At 34.2% G+C, this 18,146-nt stretch overlaps 1 protein-coding gene and 1 long non-coding RNA gene across 2 annotated transcripts; both read right to left on the bottom strand.

The window, feature by feature from the left end:
- Positions 1 to 11,182: 11,182 nt before the first annotated feature.
- Positions 11,183 to 12,431, bottom strand: LOC114420871. Its single transcript, XR_003668458.1, has 2 exons — positions 11,773 to 12,431; positions 11,183 to 11,581 (listed from the first exon to the last, which is right to left on the bottom strand). It is a non-coding gene; the product is annotated as an uncharacterized LOC114420871 (long non-coding RNA).
- A 1,010-nt stretch (positions 12,432 to 13,441) lies between these two features.
- LOC114423435 (allene oxide cyclase, chloroplastic-like) lies at positions 13,442 to 15,019 on the bottom strand. The gene is made up of 3 exons (XM_028390197.1): positions 14,673 to 15,019; positions 14,448 to 14,569; positions 13,442 to 14,010 (listed from the first exon to the last, which is right to left on the bottom strand). The coding sequence occupies exons 1-3, from the start codon at positions 14,920 to 14,922 to the stop codon at positions 13,609 to 13,611; spliced, it is 774 nt and encodes a 257-aa protein (XP_028245998.1). The 5' UTR covers positions 14,923 to 15,019; the 3' UTR covers positions 13,442 to 13,608.
- Between the last annotated feature and the right edge of the window lie 3,127 nt (positions 15,020 to 18,146).

The raw sequence follows: 18,146 nt of genomic DNA, 5'->3' as shown, positions 1-18,146 counted from the left end.
GAAACTTGCTTGACTCTTGATTCTTGACTTGAGTCTTTGGCATCATCAAAATAATCTTGGAAAGCATTGCTTCCACACCATTGATATGGTATCCAACCAAGATCATGGCTTCACTTTTATCTTGTAATTTCTTTCTTTTCTCATCAGGTACATGCTTGAAGCATAGTGAGCCAAACATTCTCAAATTACCTACAGTTGGTTTCCTGCTAGACCAATATTCTTCTAGTACCTTCTCTTTAAGTCTCTTTGTAGGGTATATGTTCCACAGATAGGTGGTTGTAGTTACTGCCTCACCCCAGAAATTGTGTGGCAGATTTTTCTGTTTTATTGTGATCCTAGCCACATTCAACACAATCCTATTTCTTCTCTCAACCAAACCATAATGTTAAGGAGTATATAGGGTTGTAACTTCAAGTAAGATACCAAACTTCTCACAAAATGACTCAAATTCACTTGATGTATGCTCTCCACCACCATCAGTTCTTAGAATTTTAATGATCCTTCCACTTTGCCTTTCAGCCATAGCCTTAAATCTTTGAAAGATATTAAACACTTCATTTTTAGCCTTAATAAGATACAACCACATCATTCTATTATATTCATCAACAAATGATGTGACATATCGATTTCCTCTTAGTGAAGGTATTTCAAAAGGCTCGCACACATCAGAATGTACTACATGAAGTAATCCTAATGCCCTTCTTGGCAAATGTGCATTAAAACTATGCCTAGGTTGTTTACCAACAAAGCATGCTTCACAAATTTTCTCAGGCACACATACTTTTGGTTATCCTATCACCATCTCATTAGAATGTAACTGTCTTAAGCTTCCTAAAGTTTAAATATCCAAACCTAAAATGTCATAGCCAGTTCTCTTGATCAGTTACTGTGGTTTAGAGGCACTACACTTTAGTGGTTCTGATATTGGCTTGAAGGATCCTATTCTTTGAAATAGGTGATCTTAGCACCAACCTATGACTTGGCACTTGGATCAAATAGCTCCAGTTTGTCATTCTTCATGACCACTGAGAAACCCTTTCCAACCAATTGTTCAACACTTATCAGATTTCACTTCATTCTTGGCACAAATAATATGTTTTCTATAATAGTTGTTTCACCATCATTCTTTTTCACCACAATGTTCCCAACACCTTTAGCAACCAAAGTTCTACTATCAACCAACTTGATCTTAGTCTTTCTGCTAGTGTCAAGATCAACTAGGAAATCTTTATGACCTATCATGTGATTTGAACACCCAATGCCCAAATACCAGGCCTTTACAAGTGAGTTTCCTTCAACAGTTGTTACCATCAACAAAACAAGCTCCGAATCTGAATCATCATCTTGTGCCACATGTGCCTCTTGATTGTCACTTTTTTATTTTCCTTTGCTTTTTCCTTTACCATGCCAACATTCAGCTTCATAGTGGCCCTGCTTTTCACAGTTGAAGCATTGTATCTTCCTTTTATCTTTCTTCTTTTTGTATCCTTGATTTGAGGGACCAGTTTCTCCCCTATGAGAGGGCTCTAGTTTGTTTTCAGCCTTTGGCTTGCCTTGGTTATAATTTTAGTCCCTTTTGACAAACTTCCCTTTGTCTTTCTTTCCTTTCCGCCTTTCTGATTCTCCTTTCTCTTAGGCTTGCAAAGCTTGATCAGCCATTTTTTCTTGATTTCTTTGAATCAATTTTAATTCTTGTGCCTCCAAAGAACCTTGAAGCTCCTCAAACTTCATATTTTCTACTTCTATGTATTCTTCAATGGCTACAACAATGTGATCAAAGCTTTGAGTCACCGCGGGCATGACTTTTTCCATGATTATCACGTCTGTGATTTTTTCACTGCATCTTCTCATCTGATTGACAAGATTCAACAACTTGCTGAAATAATATGCTACCCGCTCTCCTTCTTCCATTTGAAGTAGCTTGTACTACCTTCACAATGATTGAAGCCACACCTTTCGAATCTTTCCTCCACCAATGAAGCATCTTCCTTGGTTGTAGATGCCTTTAAGATCTTATAAAAAAAATACTTGCATCCACACTCTGAAGAATCAAGAACAAGGCTTTGCTATCGCATTTTATAGCATCTTTGTAGGCAACTTTTTGTGCGTTTGTAGGATTGTTTTCTAATTCTAGGAAGCCTGCTTGAACAATCTCAAGAACATATTGAAATCGAAAACAACACCTTCATTTGAATGTTCCATTGTCCCTAATTCTTGCCATCAAGTATTGGTAAATTTCCTGGAAAACCCGAATTCCTAGCCATGGTTGTAGCAACGATGATCAATAGTAGCGAACATTTCTTAGTTTCAATGGAAGCTCCCTTGATTGCACAAGGCTCTAGATACCAAATCTGTTAGAGCAAGGGTGATTCACACAGTTTTTGTTTAGAGAGAAATTAAAAGAGTGAGAGAGTAAATGGAATTGAGAATAAGACTTGTATTATTGATCTCTGCAGAATGATTTACAAAGAATAGTTTTTATACATGGAGGGAGCTTACAACAACAAACTCTATTAATTATAACTACCTAAATGTTTGATTGCCTTTTCTTCCAATACTAACTACCACAAACTAACTCACACAAGCTTTTGAATTAGTCTATTACATCCTATATTCCTTGATCGGGATTCATGACTACTTTAAATGAACATCAATTTTGGATGAATTTCACACTTATTATTACGTGAAATACACATGTTTGATATTCATTTCTTCCACGTACATAACAAATTATTATATACTATACAATTTGTTATCTCAAATTCAATTATATGAATGCCTAAAACCCATAATAAAATTGAAATTATCTAGTTAAATATATTTATCATGTCTATCTTTCAAGTAGACCCTTTTTACAAAACATTTCCAAGTTTTTGAACATATAAGCCACAACATTAAAAATATAAAATTGAATTTATTGAGTTATGAGAACTTGAATAGTAAGGAAGAGTGTTGCACACCCAAAAATAGAAGCAATGCATTTAACCTTTCGGGGAGTCCTTCAGACTCAGACAAGTCAATTCAGAAAGGAAGCCAGCCAATTTACAAACATTTTTATCTAAATAAAGGAACTGAAACCAAACACCAAATGTTCAAAAGTAATTTGAAGTAATGGATAGCTGACCTATGAGAAAAAAATAGAGGAGTTCCTACAAATCATCTCTAAACAAATAACATTGCATCCTTGTTAGAACTGGCACCTAGAACCAAGGGGATGAGAAAAGTATTGAAAAATACTTCTGTTTTATTGACGAAAACCAAATACAAGAATTCTCAGACATTTCAAATCGTTGGCCACTACTAATCCTAGTTTCCTCCTTTTCATCCTGGATACCTAAAATCCTGATTAAATAGCCTACTTATACTTCATTTTACTTATCTACCTATTTGGGCCACTATTAACTATTATATTTTTGTGCCCAAAATAATTATTCTATTTGTCAATGGTAGCCAAAATTATAGGTTATATTCGACATAACTAGTTGAAAAGCTAACAGGAAATTAAAAAAATAACGTATTAAATTATAAATGTTCGATAAAACTACCTATTGAAGTAACTGAAAAGTGTAAAATGACTGAAAAATAATAAAATCATAATTTATTTAAAAATGATAAGCATAAAAATTGATAAATGTATTAAGAATAAAAATGAAAGAAAATATAAAAAGTTAGAAGCTTTTAAAAAATGTTACTTCAAGTAACGTTTAAAAAAATGCTAGAAGCTATTGAGAAACTACCAAATAAAGATTATTTACCAAACGGTCAAATGAGCTTTTTAGCTAGTAAAAAAAGGTTAAAAATTTATTGAAATATCTTATTGCACATGACCATAGATTACAAAAGCATGTAGAAACATTCAATATCTTATTTAACTAGTAAAAATATTAGTAGAAGGATGCATAGGAGGATTTTTAATGTAATATTTACAAACTAAACTTTCTAAAATAAGTACATAGAACACACATATTTTATCATGCCACATGTGTGAAATATTTAGCAATCAACAAAAAGATTCAACCAAGAAGGAAGGTAATGCTTAGACTACTGACTGTCATTTACCATTGCTATATTATAAGAAACACAAACAAATAATTCAATTTGAAAGAATAGAGTCATGGGAAAGAAGAGACATATTTTTCTCAAATCCCTTTCAAATATAATAAGATATATCCCTTCTAGCCTAAGTTCATCCACTAGGAACTATTCCCTTAATAATTCATAAATCATGTCATTGCATGTAGCAACTACAAAGAATACAGGGTAGTGCATCTAACCTTGTTGTTAATATATACCTGCTCCACACAGCATAAGCAATATGGATAACATACAACAAACTGAGCAATAGAAGCTTGAACACATAATACAAGGAAGCCTTGACTCAAGCAAGAACAAATGGACAGGACTCAGAGAACTCATGCTTGCCATGGATGAGTGCAGAGCTAACCGAGAAAGCTTGCAAAGGAAGCTAGAGAGAAAAAAAGATATAGGAAGCAATGAATAACATGGAATGAAATAAGCTTTTAAAGTTGGTTGTTACAATTGCTTATATAGTTAGTTGCAAGAATAACTAACTCACAACTAACTCTAGTTACATAGTGATTAACCAACTAAGCTAACTCTAGTTACAAGATGATCTATGCTAAGAGTCCCCCGCAAGCTAGGAATGGATATTAGACATTCCTAGCTTGGAATAAAGAAACTGGAAAGCGCCATGAAGTAAAGCCTTAGTGTAGATATCTGCTAATTGGTTTACAGGAGGGATAAGAAGTTGTTGGATCAAGTGGCCTCGGAATAATTAAGAAGGGAGGCTTGAATTAATTATTAACGAACCTTTACTAATTAAAATTTACCCTTCTTAGGATTTTACTATGTTGTTAAGAAAGTAAAGAACAGAAATATAAACTTAACCAAAAGTAAAAGTGGTAATTAAAGTGCACAACGGAAATTAAAAGAGTAGGGAAGAAGAAGACAAACACACAAGAGTTTTATACTGGTTCGGCAACAACCCGTGCCTACATCTAGTCCCCAAGCGACCTGCGGTCCTTGAGATTTCTTTTCAACCTTGTAAATTCCTTTACAAGCAAAGATCCACAAGGGATGTACCCTCCCTTGTTCTCTTTGAACAACCTAGTGGATGTACCCTCCACTAGAACTGATCCACAAGAGATGTACCCTCTCTTGTTCTTAGTCACAACAACCCAAGTAGATGTATCCTCTACTTGTACCATAAAGGATGTACCCTCCAATGTGTTAAGACAAAGTTCTCAGGCGGTTAGTCCTTCGAAACTTTGTGAAGGGGGAAACAAAAGAATTCTCAGGCGGTTAGTCCTTTGAAATCTTTTCTTTATGGGAAAGAGAAAAATCAAAAGAATTCTCAGACTGTATCGTTTTGAATTCTTTGACAAGGGAGACACAAAAGAATTCAGGCGGTTAGTCCTTTGTTCTTTTGGAAAAGGGAGAAGAGAGACACAAAAAGAATTCAAACGGTTAGTCCTTGTCGAATTCTTTTTGGCAAAGGGAGAAGAGAATGAAAAAGATGAATGACACAAGTTTTTGAACAAAGAACTTTTCTTGAAAGAGAAAATTTTGAACAAAAACTTTTAGAAAGATGAAGAGAAAAAGAATCAGAAAAATTCTGTAGAAAGAAATGAAAGAAGATGTTGAAAGATAGAATAATTGAAAGAGATGATGGATCAATCTTAACTCATGCCATGGTCACATATTTATAATCTTTTGATGACTCAAGTCAAAGTTTGTGACTCTTGGCAATTTCTTTTAAAACTAGTCACTTAGAAAAGTTGTGACTTTTGAAAGAATCTTCAAAAACAAGTCACTTGAAGAATTGTGACTTTTGGAAATGAATTTTTCAAAAACAATCATTGGAAATCGATTACCATAAAGGTGTAATTGATTACACATCAACAAATGTGACTCTTTATTTTGAATTTTGAAAATTTTAACGTTTTAAAACACTGGTAATCGATTACTACAATCTGGTAATCGATTACCAGAGAGTAAAACTCTTTGGTAATGATTTTGTGAAAAACTTCTTGTGCTACTCAATGTTTTGAAAAACTTTTTAATACTTATCTTGATTAAGTCTTCTCTTGATTCTTGAATCTTTGAGTCTTGAATCTTGATCTTGATTATTTTTGAATCTTGAATCTTCTTGATGAAACTTGAAATTAATCTTGATCTTGAACTTAATCTTGAAATCATTCTTTGGGCTTTTTGTCATCATCTTTGTCATCATCAAAACTTCTTGAATCAACTTGATTCATCATCATGAAGCTTGCTTCTACAGAAGCAACTTCACAAGACCATTCAACATCTTCTCTCGAACTAAATGACAGTCAATCTTAATGTGCTTTGTCCTTTCATGAAACACAGGATTTGCAGCTATATGAAGAGCAGATTTGTTATCACAATACAAGGTAGCAAGCTACTGGGAATCAATTTTAAATTCTTCCAGCAGATAGGTGAGCCATTGTAGCTCACAAGTGGCACTGGCCAGTGCTTGATACTCGACCTCTAAAGAGTTTCTAAACACAGCGGCTTGCTACTTGGATTTCCATGAAATCAATGAGTCACCAATGTACACAACATAACCAGTGATAGATCTTCTGGTGTCAATACAACCAGCCTAATCTGAATTATTAAAGTCTTTTAAATGAATGTTACTTGTAGCAGAAAGAAAGATCTCTGCACTTGGAGTTCCCTTGAGGTATCTAAGGATTTGAAAAGCAACCTGTTGATGAATTGAGGTAGGAGTAGAAACAAACTAACTTAGATATTGCACATACTAAGTAATATCTGGCCTGATGTTAGTTAAGTAGATTAATCTCCTAAAAGAGGAAGCATCTTCTGCTGAAAGAAAAGTTCTTGAATGTTGATACAACTTGGTGGTATAATCAAAAGGAGTAGATATTGGCTTAGAGCCAAGCATACCAGCATCACTGAGAATGTCCAGAGCATATTTTCTCTGACATAAATTGATACCAGCAGTTTTTCTGGCTACTTCAAAGCCTACAAAGTACCTTATATCACTTAAGTCCTTTATCTTGAAAGCATTATCTAGTAGTTGTGTAATGCTTTGAATTTTAGTCAAATCATTGCTTGATAATACAATATCATCTACATAGACCAGCAGAGCATTGATTGTCTTGGAACCATGTTTAAGAAAAAAAGAATGATCATAAACACATTATTTATATCCATGTGAAATCAGAAAAGATGAAAATTTGGCAAACCATTGCCTACTAGCTTGTTTTAGGCCATATAAGGACCTTTGAAGCTTACAAACTTGTCCAGGTTTGGTCACCTGCATGCCTTGTGGAATAATCACGTACACCTCTTCATTCAAGTCACCATGTAAGAAAGAATTGTTCACATCCAATTGCTTAAGATACCATTGATTGATAGCAGCTAAGGACAACAAAAGTCTCATTGTGGTTAACTTGGCCATTGGAGAAAAAGTGTCTAGATAATCATGTCCTTCCACCTGAGTGTAGCCCTTGGCCACTAGTCTTGCTTTATACCTTTCTATCTAATCATCAGATCTGTGCTTGATCTTATACACCCATTTACAACCAATAACATTCTTGTGTTAAAGAAGATTAGTAAGAACCCAAGTATTATTAAGTTCTAATGCTTGAATCTCTGCATCCATGGCCTTAATCCAATAAGGATCCTTAGATGCTTCGCTGTAGGATTGAGGTTCAACACTTTGTGTAATGGATAGAATGACACTATTATAAGAGGGAGACAATCTGCTATAAGAAAGAACAAAGCTAAAAGGATAGAGACTAGTACTTGTAGAGTGACTGGCAGCAGTTGAGGATAGGTATGAGACATGGAAGTCCTTATATTTGCTTGGTTTATGTATTTGTCTTATAGATCTTCTAGTTGTATGAGTGGGCTGCTCTGAAGTTGAGGAATTAGAATTATTATCATTGGCTACAGGCATGGTATGATCAGTTGGTGATTCTGGAAATGAATCTTCAAACTGATCAACAAAATTATGTAAGGGGTAGAAAGAACAGTAACAAGATCAAGCTTATCCCGATTAGTGAATGAAAAACAATCCTCATAGAACATCACATTCCTAGAGACCGAAATGGCTTTGGGTTGGAGATCAAAGGTGATAAATCCTTTTGAATTTGGCTTGAAACCCAAGAAGACAAAAGTAACAGCTCTTGGATCAAGTTTATTTTGGTTGGCTGCCAAAGTGCTAGAAAAGCATAAACAACCAAACACTCTTAAATATTCAATATCACAGATGGTTTCATGTAGTTTTCCCTAAGGAGTTTGATTTCCAAGAAAAGGAGAAGGCATGCAATTAATAAGGACATCAGAATGAATCAAAGCATAAGACCAGAAAACAATTGGGAGATTTGATTGAAATAATAAGGATCGAGTCACATTGAGTAAATGTGGGTGTTTCCTTTCAACAATCTCATTATGTTGGGGAGTTTCAATACAAGAAGTTTGGTGTACAATGCCAATGTCATCATAAAATTCTTTCATAATGAACTCTGATCCATTATCTGATCTAATCACTTTTACTTTTGACTCAAACTGTCTGTAATAAAACTCTTTAAATGATATTGGGTTTTGACTTTTGAATGCATGAGGAAAACCCAAATAAGACTTGAATGATCATCTACTATAGTAAGGAAATACTTGTAACCATTTAAGGAAGTTACATTTCAAGGACCCCATATATCAACATGTATAAGAGCAAAGGCACAAGAAGAATGATAATCATTGTTAGAAAAGGACAATCTTTTATGTTTTGAATGATGGCAAGTCTCACATACAAATTGTTTATCTGTTGTAAGTATAGGATAAAACTATTTTAACAACAACAATCTTTTAAAAGAGGGATGACCAAGTCTAAAATGCCACAAATTTATAGGTGTTTTATTACATAAGAAAGCTAAAATACTAGAAATACTAGGACAAACTGAATTAGGGTTGTACTCAAGCTTGAAAGGAGTCATCTTGAGTCTATAAAGACCTTCCACCATCTCAACTGTACGAATCCTCCGTAAATTTTGTATATCCTGGATAAAACATTTGGCATTCATGAAATCAGTTTGCAAGGCATGGAAGAAATCAACTTGGATGTTGAAATCAAATTGAATTGAAAACTAGGTATGTACAGAACATCTTATAGGTATATAAACTGAGAAAACAGAATTCTGCCTGCATGAGTTGCAGTGACTGTGTGACCATTAGGAAGTCTAACAATTATAAGATTTATTTTCTTGCATAAAGAGAATAAATGAGGAAAGTCTGTGACATGATCTATGGCAACCGAGTCAAGGATCCCCTCATCTTGACTTGTCTTGCTTACAATATAAGTAGTGGATAGTACACTACCTTTATTGTTGACTGTACCAATTTGATTCACTTGTGAGTTGTTGTGGGCCGAGCCTTGTTGTTGAAGCAATGTCATCAAAGCTTTGTACTGCTGAGGAGTTAACTTCACTTCTTCATTATGTGTCTCTTGATTTCAATATATAGTCGAGTTGACACCTTCTTCTTTCACAACATTGACATTGTTGATGTTTGAACTTTGAGACTTATGAAACTTCTGGCCAGGTGGATAGCCATGTTTCCTGTAACACTCATCGACAGTGTGGTTAGTGAAACCACGATGTATGCAGAGTTTGTTTCCTCTTCCTCTTGAGTCCCCTCTGCTAGAACTGCTTTGACTACCTCTTTTTCCTCTAGAAGCATAGTTATGAGGAAAACCATTCTTCTTATAGCACCTATCAACAATGTGATTGTCTTTCCCACAATAGGTACATGAGTATCCTAAATTTGATGAGTTGGTACTTGCTGCATTGATCAAACTTGTGCTCCCTATCATTTCATTGTTGTTAATTTGTCTTTCTTGTCAAACAACATATCAGAAAACCTTAGCTATGCTAGGTAATGGATCCATCATGAATACATTGGATCTAACAGTGCTAAATTGATCATTTAAGCCTCTAAGAAACTACATAACACGATCTTGTTGTTTCCTTTCCATGACACTAGTAAGAGCATTACACACACACTTTGGATCACATGAACACACTAGATTAGGCCTATAACTCTCTAGTTCATCCCAAATAACACGCAATCTTCTAAAGTAATCAGTTATGGTTTGATCATCTTGTCTTATAGAAGTCATGTCTTGTTGTAATTATGAAATTCTCAACAAATCTCCTTGTGAATACCTCGACTTCAAATCCTTCCTTATGTCACATGCATCATCCATCCAAAGGATGCTCTTTCTAATCGAAGGTGAGACTGGGTGAATAAGCCAAGAAACCACCATATTGTTGCATCTCTTCCCAGCTGCATGAAGATGATGATTCGAGGCATATCTCTAGATTGATCCATCAACAAACTCAGCTTTATTTTTCACACTTAATGCAATAAGCATCAAACAGCTCCACGAATTGTAATTCGTCAAATCTAGAATTGGAGAAACCAGTACAATCGTAGGATTTTCTCATGGATGAAGATAGTATGGACTGTGAACATTCAAGGATTGATCTTGTGGAGGTAAATCGTTGGCCAAGATGAAGGAATCGAAAGGAAACTAGAAAAAGATACAAGAACAGAGAGTTGCGCATCAGAGCTCTTTAATGGAAGAGCTCTGATACCATCATAGAACTCGTGCCTATCATGGATGTGTGCAAAGCTAACCGAGAAAGCTTGCAAAGAAAGCTAGAGAGAAAAAGAGATAGGAAGCAATGAATAGCATAGAATGAAATCAGATTTTAAAGTTGGTTGTTACAATTGCTTATATAGTTAGTTGCAAGAATAACTAACTCATAACTAAGTAAATTAACTCTAGTTACATAGTGATTAACCAACTAAGCTAACTCTAGTTACAAGATGATTTATGCTAGGAAGGACAGCTAAGGGCAAACTTCCATAGACAAACACATTCATTCAAATGATAAGACAAAAACAGAATTTCTGGTTTGATTCTCTAAGACAAACTAATGACACATCCTTCAACAGCCAAACCCAAAACTTAGCAAGAACATCCCTAAAAATATGGTATGACCAATTTGTTCTCAGCTTTACCTGTTACAAATTTGAAATTTAATTGCTTGTTGAAGTAAACAAATAATATATAATCAAAACCTTCCCTAATACATGAACAGGTTAGCTCTTCTGCGTACCTCCTGGTACCATTAAACAAATAAAAACATCCACTTTCATTAGAAGTCTCAAAGCACCTCGTAAACAAGGCAATTACAATGTTGCAAGCTATAATTTGCTGTACAAAAAGAGTATTTAGGACAAGGAGAAAGGTAAGCATAAAATAGACAAAAACTGGATACTCTTTAAACTTCTCTACTTGAAGAACTAAGAACGGATATCATTTAAAAAGGTGTTGTTTGTGAATGATATCAACTTTGTAGGCCATTGGAGTGTTTTGAAGCAAGTACTCCAGTACTGTGTTGACTTTCTTGTTAGATATTGTGGCAGATACCTGCTGCTTCACTATCAACAGCTCCAATCTAGCAAAGTTAGGAGGTTGAGCTTTCATTGAAATGGGATTTGAGAGTTCCTACACAATTAGAGTAATTTGGAGTCATATTTAAATGAATATTTCAAAAGGCCAAAAAAAATTTGACATATGAATGCCAACACGTCATGAACATTAAAATAATAATAATAATAATAATAATAATAATAATAATAATAATAATAATAATAATAATAATAAAAACATATAACTTATAAAAACATATAACTTACAAGATGCAATATGCGAATGGCATGCACACACAATGCCAATATATTTACATTGGCAAGCACCTGCAGCCATGCTGTGATAGCTTTCCCAATGGAGAATTGAAGCCACACGTCAATCTGACTGCATTTGGAGGAGAGTTGGTGACCAACAGAAGCAAAGATATTAAAAGAACTCAGAATTGGAGTAGAAAGCACAACACTGTTAGCAAAGCGGAAAGGGTGGAATTAGATATATAGAGGACTCGTGCATCATCATTCAGACAACAATTAGAAAGGTACAAAGTATCTAACACATGACAGTTTGAGAAGGAACTCGTCCTGAGTCCCCGAAAGACACCTCCACCTTTTTGCCGTAGTGGAATATCCAACGGGTCTCCGGCGGGGGAAGTGGTCGGAGCTGGTGAAAACTCACGGTTGATTTCTCCGCCACGTTAGGGTACAGGACCAGGAACCTGTCGGAAAACCATGACCTGCCGAGTGCACCAGCACCACCGTCGATGCTGACTTCCACTGCGGAACCCGGTTCGAAAGCCATATTTAGGGTTTCACGGTGTGAAACTGTGGATTGTGTATTGTCATGTGCAACGGTTCTGTGATTGCCAAAATTAAGAAACGGAAGCGAGAGGGACAGGAAGAGGGAGAGTGGACCAAAAGAGTTTTCGAAATCCATCTTGGCCCATTTTGTATATTGTGGATAATTTAAAAATATACGCTTATGACTTTGTGGTGAGTCAGGAAGTAAGATTAGTCTTCTTAAAGAAATTTTCTAATTGTACCTCTCTTTTTCATAAGTACACCCTAATCTTTCTTTTTAAATTAAATACACATTATATCCTTTATTTCATTTCTTTCACATGTAGGCAACGGTATTACCTGTGACGTACCCACTGATATGATACTAGTTATGTGCATAAAAAAAAAACAATCATGTGCTTGGAGGGAGAACTGCATGTGTTTATTACATATACAAATTTTTAACTAACCATTACTATTTCAAAGATTAAATTGGGATTCAATAGCAAACTTCAAAATGGTAAAAAAAAAGAATTTATTTTTTTAAGAGTTTAATCTCTATAAATTAAAAATGTAAAATACTACACTGTCCATAATAGATGACTGTGTTTTACACCATCAATGTATAAGTTTTCGTTTTCTTTCTTTAATAGGACAAATTAAAAAAATAATAACAACCCTCGGACCAAAATATTTGCTCTCTATGTTTAAGATCAATCTCACAAAATAATTATTTTTTAATAATTAAAAGGTATACGATAACTAATCAAACTATGAAAAGTTAATATAAAATATAGAGAAAACTTAATTACATTTTTTATCCTCAATTCTTTATTTTTAAAATTTCTCTCAATAAATTAATTTAACATATTTTATTTTCAACTTCAACTTTAAAAAACTGCAGATTTTACTTAGTCATTTTACTCCAACTTTATAAAAAAAAATTATTTTTTTTCTAACAAATTGCACCCTCAATTTTTTTTTTTTTACAAATTTTACTCTATTTTTTTGTTCTTATTAATGAAAAAATAATTAAGATAAAATTTACAAATGTCTTAAAAGATAAGAATAAAATATGTAAAATGAAAATATCTAAGAATAAAATTTGTCAAAAATTAAACTTATACAAAAATAATATTACAACCACAATTCGAAAAGATAATGAAATGGTGGCAAACACACTTTTCCTTTCGTTATTCATTATATTTATTAAAACACCACTAACTGAATAATGTCAAGCTTTTCATCATACTCCCCACATATTATTACTCAGTAACTTAAATCAGACTACAAAGGCCAAAGAAAATACAAAAAAAAGTTGATGAATTAGTCGGTGAAGCCAGCAATGGTAGCATTTGGCTCAAGGGCCTTAGCAGCAGGGGAAGGTTCAACAGATGGAATTGGCTCAACAGTCTTGACAAGAAGCTCCTGAGGCAAATCCTTGATGCCCTTTAGATAAAATGTGTACAAAATCTTAAAAGGATACACAATCTGATGCAGCTTCACTTGACCTTTAACACCCTCAAATATGCCAGACCCACCAGTCACAGCCAAATATGAGTCCTCATAGGTCAGGTAAGGTCCCTGCACTGCTATGTGACCATAGTCTCCAAAGTAGAAGCTGAAGATTGCTTCATACCTATCCCCTTTCTTCTCAGCTTTGTTTTGGATCAAAATACAGATACCAGATGTTATCCCAATGCGCTTTTGCAAATCCCCAGTGTACAACTGCATAATCCAAAAACAAAATCAATTACCAAAACATAAGTCACTTTCCTAACAACAATTGAAGCTATGCAGTTGAATCATAACAACAGAGAATATATACCTTTTGCAGCTCATAAAGTTAAGGTTTGAACATAATACAAAAACAACAAATAATTCAACATAACAAGATAAACTTCAGAATATTATAATGTTAAAATAAAATTACCATAACAAAAGTAAATGCGTTCAAATGCAGCAAAACAGTGAAGGATAAAACTTATGTACTAGATTTTTATTGTTGCTATCCAATTAGAATTGAAATTTCAATTTATTAATTTGCATAATAAAACTTTGCATTAAAGTTCAATATAGGTTATTTAGTTAAAATTCCAATATTCACTATAAATACTTATGAAATTATATCTAAATGTTGTCAAAACGAAACCGAAGAAACTTACCTTGTTGCTAAAGGGGACTAAATCACCTAGGGAATTGACACTTTTATAGCTCAATCGAAGATAAACAGGGCTTCCACGGTCACGCTCGTTGATCTCATACACAGTCAATTCTTGGACTTTTTCTACAAATTAATCAAGCCAAAAAAACAGAAGGGTCAACGCATGATCAAGCCAAAAGAAAAAAGTACAAAAAAAGAAACAAAATTGAAAATTGGGTATGTCTACCAGAGTCAACAGGCTCAGCCTGGCTTCTACAAGTGAAAGATTTCTTGGGGACTGAAGACAAGCAAAAGTGTGGCAAAGTGGAGTTCAGCTTAAGGTTTTCGGTGAGAGAGTGGTTTGATGAGGTGAAGGGTAAGAAAGGTTTGGTATTTGAGGGTGTGAGGTATAATGATGTTGTTTTGGCACTAACAGTAACTGGTTTCACGAAGGAAGAAGGGATGGTTTTCAAAGCATGGCTCGAGTAGGTTGCCATTGTTGCTGATCAATGTGCGCTTACTCTAACTAAGTTTAGATGACAAAAACAAAAGTTTATGTTATGTGTGATGAAATGAAGGCAAAGGTGATTTATATATATATATATATATATATATATATATATATATATATATATATATATAGGAAAGGAGAAAGATTGTGGACGGTGGAAGAGAGGTGTGAATCATATGGTGAGAAATAGAAATGTAACAATGGGAACGACACACTTTGAGAAGGTCAAACGTTCAATAATGGCTAGAGGGATAGTGGACGATCTCATGAATAGTCTCTCATTTTCTTTTGTTGGAAATCAGAGTGCACTTCGTTCTGGAGGGGGAAATAATAAATTAAGGTACTAAATTAATTAGTTAATGTGTTCATGAGCAGAACCTTTTATGTAGGCCTTCCTATGAGCTTGTGTTCTCTATTTTATTTGTCTTTCTTTTAATCATGTGATGTTATACTGATAAAAAAAAAACATGTGTTGTTCTTGCAATTTAGAATTGCCCAATGAATGCTGCATGCGTCAGCTTTGCATCTAATGTAGCGCACAATTCGAAGAATTTGTTATGAAGAATGGGCATGGAGGAATAATACAGTACTCTTGAGGAAGATGGTTATGTCTTGCGTGAGTGGCGTTCTACTTCTACAGGGGAAAATCCCACTTGAATGTTGGAGGATTATTACTCTTCTAGACTTCTAGTTATTTTTCTTATATTTGTATTTTCATTTTATGGATTTTATTCATTTTTTGTGTGTATTTTATTAAAGATTTAATTATACAATTTTTCTCTTAATTATATTTTGAAGTTTAATTATACATTCTTTTACATCAACGGTCAAGCAATTGATCTGAAAAACATAACATTTTTATATTAATTGTGTTAACAACTGGTACAAAAAGTATCAATTTTGTCAAGTAATTAATGGAACTAACAAAAAAAAAATAATTATTTCATTTGAAACAATTGAAAGTTGAGGGAACAAATTAAATTTTAAAATATAATTAAGCCTTTATTCAATTCTTACAATATTTCCACTGCGTCAAAGTTTCTTGGTGCAACTTATAAAAGAAAAAAAAAGAAGAAAAAAATAGGTTTTCTTCTTGCAAGGAATGTGGTGGGAACTTTAGCAGTAGTGGGTAAATTGATGTCTAAAGTCCTGACTCGTGAGTTGAGAACCCAAGGGACTATGACTCTTAGCCCAAATGTCCATTAATCATTATTGAATAATCCAGTAGTTATGCAATTAGCTAGAATGGCAGGGAAGCAAACACAAGCTCTTATTAATATATTAAAATCTGTGTTAGTTGGTTGAATAAGGTTTCTAAATGATTGTAAATGATTGAAATTCTTAATACTTATCTTTAATTTCTACATAAAAAAAACTCTTATTATTGATAAGTGATTTTGAAGCATAATAGTATTTTTTTATTAAGTTATACTACTATTTATATCCATTCTTCTTACTTTCTTTTTTTAATGATAACTATTAATTATTAATTTATTAATTTTTGTTAGTATAAATCAAACTCACAATCTTTCTCTATTTATTAATTTTTAACCATTCAATCAATCTTATATTTCCATCAATTAGGTAAAAGGAGTTCATCACTAACATATACAGGATGTACTTGTTACATCACAAAATTGGTATGCACTATGCATTATTTTAGAAGATACATGAGAACCAAAAAGGGTGTTGCTTGAGGCACCCAACAACTCGGGTGAAAGGACGAAAATGTCGTTCAGCCTTCTTCTTCCTCTCGTTCAGCTTCTTCTTCCTCTTCAGCCTTTCACCCTTTGTTGTTCGTTGTTGTTGCTGCTCCATAGGACTTCTTGTGTTCGTGCTTGGGCGAAGTTCATCTTGTCTTCGTCCATTGCTGGTTCTTTTTCTTGTATGTGAGTGGTTCTTCTTCTTCTACGTGGTGCTTCATCTTCTTGTTCGTGGTCGCTTTTTCTTCTTCTATGCGGGTTCTCCTTCGAGGTAAGTCATTTGTTGAGTTTTTTAATTTGATGAGTGTTGTCGAAATGTATGCTTGTTGCTGCTTGTTGTTGTTCGTGATTGCGTTTTTCTTCTTGTGGTTGTGGCTGTTATCTGTGGAAAAACCCATACGGATTGGATTGTCAATCCCAAGGAGGAATGCAAAGTTGTGATGACAAGGAGTAAGAGGCTTATGGAGGCAGAGGATGAGGATAGTGTTGTATCCAAGAAGAAAGCTATTGAAAAGAAAGGTATTGATGATAAGAAAGATGATGTGAGAGGTGAAAGCAATCAGCAAAAAGAAAAACAAATAATGGTCAAGAAAAAGGAATTAAATGACCAAGAAAAAGAAAAAGAAAATGAAAAAAATTGAAAAAGATGAAAAAAATAAGAATGAAGAGAGTAGAAGTGAACAAGCTAGAGAAAAGAAAAGAGAAAAAGCTGTGAATAAAGGTGTGGAAGTACCATATCCTGTGGTACCTTCCAAGAAGGAGAAGGACTGCCATTTGGCGAGATTTTTAGATATTTTCAGAAAACTGGAAATATCCATGCCCTTCAGAGAAACTTTACAGCAAATGCCACTCTCCTCCACGTTTTTAAAGGATATGTTAATAAGGAAACACAAGTATATTCACCAGGAAAACATTGTTGTGGAAGGAAATTGTAGTGCTGTGATTCAAAAGATCCTTCCACCTAAGCATAAAGACCATGGGAGTGTAACCATTCCTTGTTCAATTGGAGAAGTCACTGTGGGAAAGGCTCTTATTGATCTGGAAGCCAGTATTAACTTAATGTCACTCTCCATGTGCAAAAGGTTGGGAAATTTGGAGATCATGCCCACTAGGATGACTTTACAACTTGCTGACCGCTCCATTACCAGACCATATGGTGTAATTGAAGATGTGCTGGTCAGAGTAAAACATTTTATCTTCCCGGCAGACTTTGTGGTAATGGATATCTGTGAAGATAATGACATTCCTGTAATATTGGGAAGGTCATTTATGTTAACTGCAAGCTGCATAGTTGATATGGAAAGAAAGAAGTTGGAGCTAGGCTTTGAAGATCATAAAATTGATTTTGATTTATTTGTTGAAGACAAGTCTGCTCCAGAACAAAATGTTTGCTTACAGGTAATGGAAATGGATAAGGAGGTTCTGGAAGTACAGACCAAAATGTGATCACCCATTTAGTTAAAAGCATCAAGCTAGTGACGTTAAAGAAGCGCTTCCTGGGAGGCAA

Source organism: Glycine soja, chromosome 8 (assembly GCF_004193775.1).
Source record: "Glycine soja cultivar W05 chromosome 8, ASM419377v2, whole genome shotgun sequence".
In the NCBI taxonomy this organism is placed as follows: domain Eukaryota; kingdom Viridiplantae; phylum Streptophyta; class Magnoliopsida; order Fabales; family Fabaceae; genus Glycine; species Glycine soja.
The sequence above is the reverse complement of the archived record's forward strand: the minus strand, read 5'-3'. Positions and strand labels throughout refer to the sequence as shown.